The 15,216-nt window shown below is 34.7% G+C and overlaps 1 protein-coding gene and 1 pseudogene across 1 annotated transcript in view; both read right to left on the minus strand.

Annotated features, from left to right (window-relative positions):
- Nucleotides 1-356: 356 nt before the first annotated feature.
- Nucleotides 357-475, minus strand: LOC111740827 (annotated as a pseudogene).
- Nucleotides 476-4,284: 3,809 nt separating this feature from the next.
- KIF11 (kinesin family member 11) overlaps nt 4,285-15,216 on the minus strand; it is a 44,263-nt gene continuing 33,331 nt past the window's right edge. Inside the window, exons 18-22 of the mRNA XM_011361569.2 lie at nt 11,552-11,831; nt 9,583-9,805; nt 8,244-8,395; nt 7,457-7,573; nt 4,285-5,588 (exon numbers count right to left, since the gene is read on the minus strand). Of these exons, the coding sequence (XP_011359871.1) occupies nt 5,457-5,588; nt 7,457-7,573; nt 8,244-8,395; nt 9,583-9,805; nt 11,552-11,831 (904 nt within the window). The 3' untranslated portion in view covers nt 4,285-5,456. The remainder of the gene's footprint in view (nt 5,589-7,456; nt 7,574-8,243; nt 8,396-9,582; nt 9,806-11,551; nt 11,832-15,216) is intronic.

Below are 15,216 nucleotides of genomic sequence, written 5' to 3' on the forward strand. Positions count from 1 at the left end.
TTACTTTAACAAGTTTTCTGAGTGTTCTCATTGCTTTTATGGAGGAATATGTTTTCAGAGGACCTTACTCCACCATTACCACTGACTTTGCCTCATTCAGTACTTTGAAGCTATCGTTCCACTGTCTGCTTACATTCTTTTTATTGCAAAGATAGCTGTCCGCTTGTTATTCCTATGAAAGTAATATATTTTTTTCCACTGGTTTTTAGCAGTTTGACTATGCTGTACCTAGGTGTGACTTTTTATTTATTCTGCTTGGGATTTACAGGGCTTTAGTCCCATTCTCTCTTCACCATATCCTGTTTCTTTTTCTCATCCTTTTGTCTTGCCGTACTTTCATGTAACTATTTTCTTCTAACCTACAGCACTTGGTATTACTAGACGGTCTCCCATCCAACTACTAAGCAGGCCTGACCCTGCTTAGCTTCCGAGATCAGATGGGATCGGGCACGTTCAGGATGGCATGGCCGTAGACAGGTTTTTTTTTTTAAGGAGTGTAAACATCTGTTTTATGAGCACACAATGTATACATTTTCAAATTATAGCATTCAATGATTCAATTATTTCTTCTTTGATAGGAATCCCTTTGTATTGCGAACAGCTCTTGTTTTAGGACAAAATCACATAATATAAAACAAATCATTTCAAGACTTATTTTGATCATTTTGCAATGTATAAATATTGAATCATATGTTTTACACTTAGAACTTATATGCCAATTATACCTCAATTTAAAATTTTTTAAATGAATTATTTTAAAGTACACAATTCAGTGGTATTTAGTATATTCACAATGTCATAAAACCACATCTATCTAGTTCCAACATCCCAAAAGAAAATCTCATACTCATTAACCAGTCACTCCCCTTTCTAGCTGTGGCAAACACCTGTTTCTATGCATGTACCTATTCTGGACATTTCATATACATGGAATCATACAATGTGTGAAATTTTGCATCTGACTCGCTTAGCATTATATTTTCAAGGTTCATTCACATGGTGGCATATATCAGTACTTCATTTTTATGGCTGAGTAATAATTCATTGTATGTGTACACCACATTTGTTTATCCAGTCATACGTCGATAAACACTTAGGTTGCTTATACCATTTGACTATTGTGATAGTGCTTCTATGAACATTTTGTACAAATTTTTATGTGAATGAATTATTTTCTTTTCACTCAGGTAGATTCTTAGGAGTGGAATTGCTGGGTCATATGGCAATTCTATGTTTAACATTTTTAGGAACCACCAAACTTTTCCACAGTGGCTGAACCATTTTACAGTCCTATCAACAATGTATGATAGTTCATGTTGAACAACTTCACACTCATTTCCTTTTTCACTATAGCTATCCTTGTGGATGTGAAGTGGTACCTCATTGTGGTTTTGATTTGCATTTTCCTAAAGACTATATTCTTGCTGCTTTCAAGATTCTGTCTTCAGCTTTTGAGCATTTGTTATATTGTGTTGTTGGATTCCTTGAGCTTCTTGGATGTATAGATTAAAGCGTTTTAGCAAATCTGAGTTTTCAGCCATCATTTCTTCAAGTATTCTTTGTGCCCCTTTCTTTCTCTGCTCTACTTCTGGCACTCCCTTTTTGCAAATGTTGGTATGCTTCACTGTTCTCCACAGGTCTCTTAAGCTTTATTTTTCCTCCATCCTTTTTTCTTTCTGCTTCTCTAATTAGACCTAGTTGACGTAGCTTTAAGTTACTGGCTCTGTTGTCTACTCACATCTGCTATTGGAACCCTCTAATGCTTTTTTAAAATTTCGGTTATTATACCATTCAGCTCCAAATTTGTATGGTTCTTTTTAATAGTTTCTTTACTGACATTCTCTACTTCTTAAAACATTGTTCTGGATTACTTTATCTCTACGAGCATATATGAGACAGATGATTTAAAGTCCAATGTTTGTGCTTCTTCAGGTATGGTTTTTTTTTATCTCCTTCTATGACTGGGCCATACTTTGTTTGCAAGCTTCTTGGTTTTTGGTTGAAAATGAAACATTTTGAATATTATAATGTAGTAACTCTAGAATCAGAGTTTTCATGCTTCAGGTTTTTTGTTGCTTGCTGTGAGCCGTAGCTGTTTGTTTAGTGACCTTTTTCGTATGTGAAGTCTCAATTCTTTGGCTTTACATACTCTGAAGTCTCTTCTTTTTGCTTATGTTTTCAGCTAGTTTATCAATAGATTTCCTTGAATGCCAGTGGCTAAAAATATAACCAAAACAAGAATCATAAAAAAAGAAAAAGATCCCCCCAGTCTTTGCATATTGGCTGTCTTGGAGCACAGTTCAGTGCTTAGTTCTAGGTCATTTTAAATCTGCCTCAGCCTTCACAGGTCTCTTCTAAGCATGCATCCTGGCCTGAAATGGAGTGGCTTTATCAATTCCCCAGAAGACCCTGTTTTTAAAGGCCTAATTTCCCTTAAGATATCCTCTCCCATTTTTTTCCTCTCCAGCTTTAGACACTCCTTTGTTTACCTCAACTGTAATCTTTTGCCCCTGCTTGCAGCAGGTTGTTTTTTGCCTTACAATATTGTCAAGAAATGCCTGCCACTTTTCCAGCCTGAGTTCTGAGATGAAACAAAGGCAAGTGCCTTGCTTTTCCTTCAAGTTGCCCCAGATGGGTTAGAACAAACCATTTTTTGAAATTAAGATCTCTGCTTCTTTGGGACCAAGGACAAAAGTCCCACTCTAAAAAGATGGGCTGTTTTCTATCTTTAAGACCACCACAGAGCTGGAAAAGGGAATGCAGCAAGAACAAATAAAACACTAAAAAGGCTTAGTTTTCAGGTTGCCTTTCCTGGATTCGGCATCTGATTGTTTTCTAGAATTCTAACAAAGTTGTTCCTGAATGTTTTTACCTCTGAGGAGGAATGGGTCCTTGAAGCTACCTAGTTTTTGCCAATGGTTATTGTTTGAGTGCTTTAACATTGTATATGAAAATTTATAGAGCTGATTTAAGGCTCTGGATGTTAAAATTCTCCAGATTTTTGCTTCTGTCAGGCAGTTAAACTAGTTGTAATAGCATTCTCAGATAACTTTAAAATAGGAAATGAGATGACTTAAAGTTGAACTTCAGGCCCTGATGAGTGCCTCTCTAATTCTCATTAATCTTACACCAAGGTGTAGCCCTTTGGAGAAGAACTGAAAGCCTGGGGTGTTTACCAAGGCCCCTCTTTCTTGGTGATACCTATGTAGTTTGAGAAATTTTAATGCTTAACTCTGTAAATATATCTATTGCCAAATAATGGGGGGAAAAAGTTAATGTAGAAACCAAAACCAAATTTATTAATCATGGGGAAGTTTATATTATCCATAGCCTATGATGACATCTGGTTTTGCAGAAAAATTGTATCATTTTTATAAAGATACTTTGTGCAAGATAAATTTATTCCTCAAAGTAGCACATTTTCTTATTCTCCAAAAGGGTTTGGTTTTACTTAGCTATCAGTCAAACTTCTCTAAATTTATTCACTTAACTTGACATGGGCACATTTATTCTTTGCACATACAATAGTCTCCCCTTATCTTCAAGGGAAATACTTCACAACCCCCAATGGATGCCTTAAACTGTGCATTGTACTGAACCTAATCTTCAACTCAGCCAGAGATATGGCAGTACCTTCTTCATCAGCAGTTGCAGTCTCTCCAGTAATTTTTATATTTCAGTCCAAACCTATTTCTGAATGTACATGTAACCATCCCTTATTTGTAGCAAATGGCTTGATGTCATTCATTTCAGAGGTTTCCTTAAAGTGTTCATATAGGCTCAATGCTTTCTGGCACAACTTATTTGCTATTCATGTCTTCCACCCACAAATTTAATGCTTTTTCCATCTTAAATAAGCACTTCTCATGCACTCGAGCTGTAACTTTTGCACTATGAGATACGACAGCAAAACTAGCACAAATTTCTTTTCCCTTTTTCACAATTTTATGGATAGAAAATTTTTCTTCCTGTAGATCTTAGCAACTTCAACATAACGATTATTTTTCTTTCCTTATGTCGAGAACTTTTATCCTTTCACTTAATGGATTCACTTTATGACTTCTCTTTGGCATATCCAAATAGCCAGCATCACTACTCTTGCATTTTGAAGCCATTAAGTAAAATACGGTTACTTGAACATGAGCACTGCTATACTGCAACAGTCAATCTGATTACAGAGATGGCTACTAAGTGACCAGGCCAGTAGCGACAAAGGGATGATTCACATCCCAGGTGGGACAGAGTAGGACGGCGCAAGATTTCACCATATGCTACTCAGAACGGTGCAATTTAAAACTTATGAATTGTTTATTTCTTGAATTTTCCATTTAATATTTTCAGACCGTGGTTAACTTTAGGTAACTGACACCGCAAAAGCAAAATCATGGATAAGGGATAAGTATTGTATTCCTTCTAAGTGTTCTGGGTCTTCAGGCTGAAACATCTCAACTTCCAGAAATTTGGTTGCCAGATCGAAATTGTCAGAGCCCTTCTAAAGGTTAAGATTTCAATAGAAAAAAATATATATACACATACATATTTTATTATATACAAAGAACAATAAAAAGTTTCATCAGGTAAACAAAAGAATACAAATTATAGTCATAATTAATAGCTTCAAAAAGCCCTTAAACCACCGTGGCCTTCTGCACAAGGCACAGGCCTCAAAATGGGGTCACACAGCCATTAATTAGAGGTCTAGGTAGTTCTCTCAGAAGCACAATCTATACTCTGGAGAAGCTGGCTTTTTATGAACTCTGTAGGGGCTCATGTGTGAGGCCTTAGCCTTATAAAAGTATGAAATGCTTTCACATGTAGGAGGAAACAAATTTAAAATACTGAAAGCAACTTCTAGGGTTATGTTTATTGTTGACAGTGATTTTAGAGATAACCATAGAAAAGTGTTAAAGATATCTAAGTAAAATTCTGGCTATCTCATAATAGGAATGGCTACAATTTTGTAGCTCTACAAATGATTTGTTGACAAATAAAATGAGAGAAAGTGAGTTGAGAAGGCAGAATGGAGAAGTCTAGGGAAGGAGGCAAGCAATACAGACATAATTCAATCACAGCAAAACAGGGAGGAAGATAGATGGCCCTTCCCAAGACCGAGCACTGGTGCTATTTACCTACGTGAGTTCAAGCCCAGAACAGTGCAGCTTCTGCACATTTGCAATTTAGTAATACACAAGAATAAAGTTTTTCATGTTATGAAATGTCTCTTATATCAAAAGCTAGAAATGCATACTTAATGCAAATCCCAAATGAAACCCAACTTAATACACAGTACACTACGGGGATGACAGAAAAATGGGCACACGTATTACATTCTACTAAATTTACAGTACTGCCTTGATATTTTCTATTTGTTTTTAATCTATATACAAGGCTCACGGTTGTGGGGTTACAAGTTTTTTCATTTTTCTTAAAAATAAAATTGCCAGCCCTTAAGTTAACTAAAGATTTATCTGGGCTCGTAGAGGTAATCTGCTCTTTGTAACAGATTGCTCTGCAGTTTCTTCCACTTTAGACCTCTCCATTGGATTAATGCCTCTGTTTTCTTTGTCTTTTCCATGTGATTTTTTATGCTGTGGATTTAAAGGAAGAAATTAAATCAATATAAAGTAACATTTGCTACATATTAGCTATAATATTGTATTTTCAAAATTCTCTGGGTTATAGGAAAGAAATTAAGTGTGGAAAATTCTGAAAAGGGTCAAAACAAATCTGAGCCAACAATTTGTCTGGCAAGTAGAAAAGAATGCCTGTTTCATTTTACCACCAACGGAAGAAGTGAGGTGAAAGAAATATTTTCTCTATGATATTCCAAGGAATAATCACAGATTTTACTATAGGGCAGGGGTTCTCAACAGGGAGCATTTTGTCCCACTCCCCCAGGGGATATTTCATAATGCCTGGAGACATTTTTGGTTGTTAAAATTAGGGGGTGCTACTGGCTTCTAATAGGTAGAAGCCAGGGAAGCTGCCAAACATTATATAATACACAGGACACAGGACAGACCACCACAGCAAAGGATTATCCAGCTCAAAATGTCCATAGTGCTACTGTGAAGAAATCCTGCTGCAGGGAAACAAAGATTTGCTATCATGCAAAAAAGGCAATTCTATTTTAAGCAGAGACTCTGATACATGGGCTACCTCAAGACACTTTTAAAAAACTGTATTTTATCTTTTATTTAAACATTTCATATTTCTCACTTGGAAATTATATTTCACTGGAATCCTCATACTTGCCCATAGAGCTTTAAGAGATGGATGACAATTCATTGCAGACCCAGTCATCAATGCTGAGAAAAATTATAAACCTACTTTAGAGTTTTAACCACAGAAAATGTTCCCACATCAGATGGCTATCAGGGGAAAAATAATTACCGGACTTAAGCGGAAGGTCTAAAATCCAATCCCAACTATTTTCTGGTACTGTAGGACATCCTTGCCATAGCTGAACCACTAAGCCTGGCCTTCAAAATGCCTTAAACAGTAATAATGACAGAATTTCCAATGATTAAGCAGTCACTAAGGTTCTCTTTTCTTAGCTTTCTCCCTTTCCTTAACTTTATAAGATAGAAGAAAAAGAAAAGAAATACATATAAAGTTCTCTAATAGTAAGGAATAAAGTAAAAGATAGGAAGAATTTGGGGCATAAAATTGCCTTAAGAGAGGAATTTAACAGAATTTGAGCTAAGTTTTAACAGCTGAAATTAAGGATGGAGAATCTTTAGACCTTAGTGGAAAGAACCGCCAAGTCTGTTCAAGATAGGTACAAGCATATACACACATATCAGAAGCAGCACTTCAACTATAAAATGGAGATATTGATGTCCTATGTAAAGAAATCCTTACTTCAAGGTCAGGTCTTCAAAACAGAGGGAAAGATGCTAGGCAGTTTTTAGTTCCATACTCCCAACAGTGTTTAAAAGAGAGTAGGGGAGGTCACAGAATTTAACTGTATAGGATCAAGGCCGGTAAAGAGCTCAGGAAACATGAGGCAAAGCCTCAGGTAGAAGAGATCACCAATATAACCCGAGAGGCCTTTGGTCTCTCAATCCTTTAAACCTCACAGCCTTCAAAGTCTGATTAAGGGCAAAGATAGGCTCCAGGACTTCCATGTGAAAGGTAGAGTGAAGAGAAATACTGCTCTCAGCAGCTCTTCTGAGTATGTAGGAAGAAGAAAAAGGATAAATATTTGAAGATTACCAACTGAGGATGGAAATTAAGTCAAATTTTACCTTTATCCTATAAAAAATCCCTGATCAATCATCATATTTGTATAAATAATATAAATAAGAAAACTTAATTTAACAAGGCCTTCCAAAAGAATGACTGAAAATGTTTTGCTGTTCCACATACCAAGAGTAATGTCTTTACACTGAATAGCAAATGACTGACTCATATCAGATGTGGAAGAGTTATCTGACAGGATATAATCAGGTACCTGGAAAAATGGAACCCCACCACTTGATGAACAATATACACTAGCATCTACAGATGGCTCTTGACTTGGAGGTTCTTCAATAGTGTGCTCCAAAACTGTCTTTTCTTCATCTGAGTCCTAAAATAAGAAGCTGGATGAGTGATTAAGTCCAAGGGCTTAAAAGTCTTCCCAAAAGTAAAGGCAGTTTTCACCTCTGAAAATAACATAATATCCATTGTTTAAAAGATAAACCTCAATAAAATTAATAGAAAGTCTACAAAATACTGAATACCTACTATGTTTTCATATAGAGAAGTACCTATAATTAAAATGTTAAAAGTGGTAATCTCAGAATAATGGAATTACAGTTTTAAAATTTTCTTTGTTACTTTTTGATTTCCCAACTATTCTATAATCACTATACTGCAGAGTACAGATTGTGGAGCTTGTCTAGGTTCTAATTCCAACTCCCTCCTTGTGACTTGGGACTATATGATTCTTAGGATACTGATCTATAAAACGGGGACAGTATTAGCATCTATCTCAGAGGGCTGAAGAGATTTACCTGAGTAAATATGTATGTGTTAAGTGCTTATAACAGTGTCTTGCTTATAATATGTACAACATATATATTAGATATCATTACTATCCATTAGTCTAATAATAAAAAGGCCAGGTTGAAGGGTCAGACAACTATTATTAATGATACAGGGTAGGACCGAATGGCAAAGAATAAAATTATTCACATGAAGTCAATGTTATCAGGAGTTTATGGGACAGTTCTAAAATTATAATTTTTAAATTTTACCTGACTGCTGTCTTCTTTGTTGTATTCTGAACAGCTTAGCATCACTAACAGCTCAGGCTGTTTTCTTTTCAACTGATCAAGGAGCTCTTCACGTGGTTCAGTTCTCACCAGTGTTGATGGGTATAAATAATTTTTCCTCTGTGGTGTTGTACCTTTAGTGATTATGTAAGTGAGAAAAATTAAAGTGTGGGATAGGAATAAGATTTTTTTAAAAAATGCTGGAACTTATACTTCCCGTTGAATCTTTGTGTTCCCAAAATATAACCACTGCCACACATGAGAATCAGTCTTGTTACCTGATAGGCATATATTGCTTACAACTAATATTTCCTAACTTGACAACTAATCTTAAACAGAAATACAGTATATACAAAAGCTGTGTTGTGGGCTCTAAAAGGAGGCAGTGTTCTGAGAAATGCCAACATTATTGGAATAAGAGTACAGTTTTCCCAACGTGACCACATTGATAATCATTTCACTGTAAATTTTGTGGCAGCTAAACAGTAACCAGTTAAATTCCTTTATAATGAGCTCATGCTCTCCTAATTTACATGCACACTTGACTTTCTGTTTAACATTTATAGTTCTAATTTTACTGAAAAGTGGACAATAAATATAGGACTCTTGGGGGAGAAAAAATAAATAATTCTTTAGCACCAACTCCTTTGATGATTGATATATAAAAAAAAGCTTTTTGATATAATTTGCATAACAAAATTTATTCAATGATTTTTTTAGTAAATTTCTAGGATGTGCAATCATCACCACAATTCAATGAATAATTAGTTACTTATCCTGGGCTAAATAGCTTGTTATACCTTGTTCCATTAAGGCTTCCCTGAATCTTTATAGCCTACACTAATATTTGCTATCTCTGACCTCTCAAAACAGTGATTCATAAATGTCAATCTAAGAGCCCATGACAAAATGAGATTACAAATAAGAAAATACACAATGTGGTGAGCTTAGCATTAAACTAGATTTATTTAATTATATTCCTCTACTATTTTTTGTATGAAAGTGTCCTTTTACAAACAGTGCTAGATAGATAGTTGGTTTTTTGTTTTTGAAATGTCCTCTCTTAACAAAGCCAGTTCCTGATTATAAAGTTTTGCTGAATTGTGATGTCCAAATTTCTAGGAGTATATCATGACATCTAATGCTTCATTAAAACTATTTCAGGGTTCCAATTTTTTCCACATTTGAGATGATTACATAAGACAGTAAATTCCTATCAGGCAATGGCAGGACCTAACCTAGTTTTTCTGAACATCTGGCACTATATGAGGTTGAATTCACCTTCAAAAATTTTAACAATTTTATTTCCCTCTTAAAGTACCTGTTGGGATATCCAGTTTCAGATCCTGTTGTAGAAAGCAATTAAGCTTTGTCAAAGCCATTTTTACGGTTTCATTAAGTTCTAGATTTTGTGCCATTAATTTTTCTTCATCAGTATTTATCTGACCAAGGAAAATGTTACACTGGTTCTCATTAGCTGCTTTGTGTCCACTTAATTTTTCAGTAATTTCTGAACTTGAGGCCTTACAACCTTGGTTTACAACCTGTAAATGATGCAAATGAGCTTTCATTATCAAAATCAAAGCTGTCAGTGCTTTATTCAATATATCATTTCCCCTTACCTTAAAATTTTCCATAATAAAAGTTTTAAAAACAAATGCAAAAGTAGAACAGTATAATTAACCCCCTTGTATTTACTACCCAACCCCAATGTTTATCAACACCTGGGATATAGATCAAACAAGATTAGCCATTTATTCCATCTCCCCGAAGGATTATTTTGAAGCAAATTCTGTGTCATTTCATCCATTTACTTTAGCATACATCTCTAAGAGAGAAGAGCTTTTTAAAGACTATTCTTACATCAAAAAAAATTAACACTGATTTCTTTATATCAAATGTCTAAATCAGTGTTCAAATTTCACCAGCTGTCAAGTGTTTTTCACAACTGGTTTGTTTGAGCCAGAATTTATCATTTGATTTGGTTGATATGTCTTAAGTAGATAACTATATAATTTGTCATTCTAAACTGGGATACTTTTCAGAGTGAAAAGGGCCATTCTTAATAATAATTATCCCAGTACAACAGTTGTAAATAAGGACTACCTCAGGCAAACTAGGACTTAAGGCCCTCTAGTCTTAACAATCTTTTGATATAGGTTTATCCTTCCTCATATTTTTCTCCTTGAAAAAAAATTTCTGTTGTTGAAGAAACCAGGTATTGCTCCACTGAATATCTCAAATTCCTAAGTTGGTCAACTGCATTTCTATGCTGTATTTTTGTATGTTCATCTGCCCTCTGTATTTTCTACAAACTAGTTAGATCCAAAAGTTTGACCTAAATTAAAATTAGGTTTAATTTTTTGTCAAGAATATGTGCCAAAAACACATGCTTTGTTATCTTATGTTAAAATTAATTAGTGGGTTTGGTTGTGGTTGCCTAAACTTTTTTCTTCATCCATTACCCTGCTAAACCAAAATAGAATTCTTTTGAGAAAGACAAATGGATAGTCAATCATTTCCCTTTAAATACCAGTTTTCAGAATAATGCATTGCTTCCCGAGCAAGATCCAAAGGAGACCTATGAAATTTTTATGAATTCATGAGTTTTAATATATTTGATGTATTTTATTCTATTGTAGCAATTATTCTTTTTGATGCTCAAATTATACCATCTTTAAACAAGGGAGTTTCATCAGGTTGGCTCCTAAGTCTTTTTGATACAACTCCACTAATCTTTAATAGCTTCCTTACTGTCTGGTATGACAAGATTTCTGGGCTCATCTGGTACATTTCCTCCTTCAAACCTGAAATCAGCTATTTCTCTATTAGCCCTGGTTCTTTTTAGTGAAAATAGCTTATAAAGGGTTCATGCACATGTTAAGTTCAAGCAAACCCACAAACCTATCAAGTATTCTTTAATCAACCAGAACAACATCCTAAATCTTAAAGCAATAACAGATTTGAAGGTACTGATGAAAAGTAAAAAGTATATATAAGTGAGAGGTATTATATATCAAAAGACAGAGTGCCCTTAACTAAAGGAACTAACAAGTCAAAACCCAAGGGTAGGTACTGAACAGATAAGTGTTAAATAAATTTGAGATCTAGGAGACAATATACATGAAACAAGATCATGCATAAGCATATCAACTACTATATTTAAAGGTCTAAGTCATTCATTATATTTTAAAGTGTCATTTGTTTTGAAATCAATTGTTAGACAAGAATATTTAATTTTCTAATTATCACTATTTTCCCCAAAGTAGGTTCCAGTTAGAAATTATTACCTCCAATAAGTTCTGAATTTCCTCTTCCCTTTTATTCAAGCAAGATACCCACTGTTCAGAAAAACAAAGTGTGCTTGTGTTCAGAGCCTCGCATCTCTGTTTGGTTTCTTGAGATATTATTACAAGGTCGCTATTGAGCTTATCACAGTGTTTTGCAGACTCTTCAACCAATTGTGTACCTTCTTGGTTAAAATGTCTGAGTTCCCGTGACAAGTCATCAGAATCAGCACAAAATTTTGTACTGTAAGAAGTTGTTTTGCTGATTATATCCTTAGATTTCCTATAGGAAAAGAGAATAACATTGTTAAAATGGAAAACTAGACTCAAAGGATACACAACTTATCCGAGATCACACAGCTCAAAAATGGCACATTTGAACCCAGGCAGTCTGGCTCCAGAACCCATGTTCTCAATTAATCTTCCACACTGAGAAGGGATGCTTTGGCCATTGTCTTTTCACAGCAGACTGATATCACATCTGCCTTTAAGTGACCTCTGAAAATGTCTTTTCTAATAAAGTCTTTCTCGGCCCTACTCCAGAGGATGCTTTACCTTGCACTTTTTGTAATATTAATCATACAGTTATTAAAATGAAATCTGTCTACATATTTTATACCTATTAGGTTATGTTACATAATCTCATACAGCCTCTAGTCTAGTCCCTAAACTGTCCACAATCAGTCATTCTGTTCTTAAGCAGTTTTGCCTGGTCTATGACATAAAATAAATCATAAAAATTATAAATCTTATAAAACAAAAAGTCAACTGTAAAGCTATCTAATAATGAAAGGAAATGATATTAGTGTGTGATAAACTATATATATAGCATACATGGTACACAGAAACATAACCTTGATATAAAACTAATGTCAGTTAGAATATATATTTAAAATTCCTTGGTGGCTTTCTTCTCTCAGTAAGGTTTCCTATAAGTGTTCAAAGTCATCGTACAGGACCAAAGAATTTAACTTTGGAAAATGAAAGTTACCCTCTATTACCACTACATGGTACACCATGTGAGTAAACCAAGTGGGGAAACAAATGTGTTGAAAACTAAAGTTCAACTACAGATTAAGTGGAAATGATTGAAAAAAAAATTTAAGCAGTAAGTTTGGAGACTATCAACACAAATCCAGTCCCTCAAGGAATCACAAACTAATAGGAAGATGAAATTTATTTATAAGTGACTACAAACTATGACAATAAATGCTAAAGGTAGTGGGTCTCCAACTTCAGTACACCTCTCCTAGATTACTGGGCCCTACTCCTGACTAATTATTTTGCAGGGTTCCTGGACCACACTTTGAGAAACAGTGGTATAGACACTGGAAGACAAGAAAAATGACTTGCCTAGGCCTTAAAGAAAGTATATCATCATTCCCGTCTCATTTCAATCGTCCTCTATTATTCCCATCAAAGCTACAGAAGCCAGAAATCCTTGTCTAGACACTGGAAATAAAAAATTTGGAAACACTTTCTAGATTCAGATTCTAGAAATAAGAGTTCAGAATGGAACATGACATAATGAACAGAACCAACAACAGGACTGAAAAAAAAAAATGAAAGAAACTGAGTAGTAAGTTAGGTGATAGCCAGAATTCTAGAGTAGAACTGTTCAATAGAAATATAAAGTGAGTCACATTGGCAATCTAAAAACTTTTAGAAAGCAGCAAACAAGCAAAATAAACTCATAGACACAGACAACAATATGGTAAGTATCAGAGGGGAAGGAGAGTGGGGGGAGGCTGAAGAGGAGAAAGGGGGTCAAATATATAGTGACGGAAGGAGACCTGACTTTGGGTGTTGAGAGAATTCAAATGGTAGAATTATCTGGCAAAAATGTTAAAGCAGCTATCATAAAAATGTTTCAATGAACAATTAAAACACTTCTAGGAAAAAAACTTTAGCAAATAGAAGAATCATAAAACTGAAAAATAACAAATAAAACACCTAATTGAACGGATTCATCAATAGGTTAGAGATGACAGGAAGAATCAGTGAACGTGAAGACAGATCATAAAATACTCTCTCTGAACAACAAAAAGAGACTATATATCTATATCCTCAGAAACCTATGACCATAATAAAAGATCTAGCATTTGTGTCATCAAAGTCCTAGAAGCAGAGGAGAAAGGGTACAGGTTCAAATAATGTTCAAAATAACAGATGAAAATTTGGTGAAAGGTAAGTTTGGTAAAGCCATTAAGTCTACAGATTTAAGAAGCTGAGCAAACCTATAATCAAACATCTAAAAACATCTAAAAACTAAAGACGAAGAAAGAAAATCTTAAAAGCAGCTACAGAGAAATTGCTCATCGGGGAACAATTATTCAAATGACAGAGGATTTCTCATGGAGGCCAAAAGGAAATGGAACAATGTATTCCAGGTGCTGAAAGAAAAGAAATCTCAACCCTGAATTCTATATCCAATGTAAGTATCTTTTAGGAATAAGTTGGAAAATCCAGACATTCTCAGACAAAGGAAAACAGAATTTGTGGCCAGCAGACCTACCCTTAAAGACTAAAGGAAGCTTACCAACAGAAGGAAGCTTGTAACTTCAGGAAGAAACAATTTAAAGGGGAAAAAATAGGGGTAAATATAATAGAAAATCCTTCTCTTCATGAATTTAGAATATCCACAAGTAAAAAACTGAACCCTGACAAACCTCACACCTTATACAAAAAACTCAAAATGAGTCATGGATTTAAGTCTTACATAAAATTATAAAACCTCTAAAAGAAAAAATAAATCTAACTAGAATATATGGTAAGTGAGACTGGCAAGCAATGAGGCTATGAAGCAACATTAAACTCTAATGCAAGAATCAGCAAACTTTTTCTCAGAAGTCTAAAGAACTAATATTTTAGACTTAAAGGCTATATAGTCTTTAAGTCTATATAGTGATGTACTTTTGCAGTGAAAAAGTAGCCAAAGATAGCCAAAGGCAACATATAACAAATACGAATGGCTGTGTCCAATAAAATTATTTGCAAAAACAGGCATCTAGCCCACCAGCCATAGTTTGCCGAACCCTGTTCTAATTAGTAAGTATATATTTCATTACCGGTATGGGTCAGAAATTTGTGAAATTACTTAATGTGTATTTTAAAATTGAGCAAGTAAGTATATTGTGGACGAGATCCAGGTTTCTCACTGTCTGAAAAAGGAGCATAAATATGGAATAGAAAGATATTTATATGCATGTACACACTTCTAGCTGTGTCCACCTGGGAAGACTTGAAGAAAGGACACCCTAGTAGCAGTGAGCACACCTAGTGCTCTGATCTTGGTTTCTATTAGTATGATTTCAGAGCTGAGGCTGAGAGAGTGTAAGATGAGCCTGGAACATATTCCTACACCAGAAAGTAAGAAAATGTTCAAAAATGATAGGTTATATCAAAAGGACACAGGAGCTAACTTGAAGAGGCCTACACTAGTCAAAACTGGGATAACTGGCGTCGAAATAACCCAGAGGACAAAAGAATCCATGAGTACATGCTAACATAAACAAATGAGTAAGAATAAATGGGAAGGGAAACGAAAACCTCTTCTCTCAGTAGAATGCCAACTAACAAATGTAGAAGAAATGATGGAATTAGAAAAAAGATCACTTGACAACCACTACCATTGTAATTGTTTCAGACATGTACATCAATAAATGCTA

The sequence above is a fragment of the Pteropus vampyrus genome, unplaced genomic scaffold (assembly GCF_000151845.1).
Source record: "Pteropus vampyrus isolate Shadow unplaced genomic scaffold, Pvam_2.0 Scaffold68, whole genome shotgun sequence".
NCBI lineage: Eukaryota > Metazoa > Chordata > Mammalia > Chiroptera > Pteropodidae > Pteropus > Pteropus vampyrus.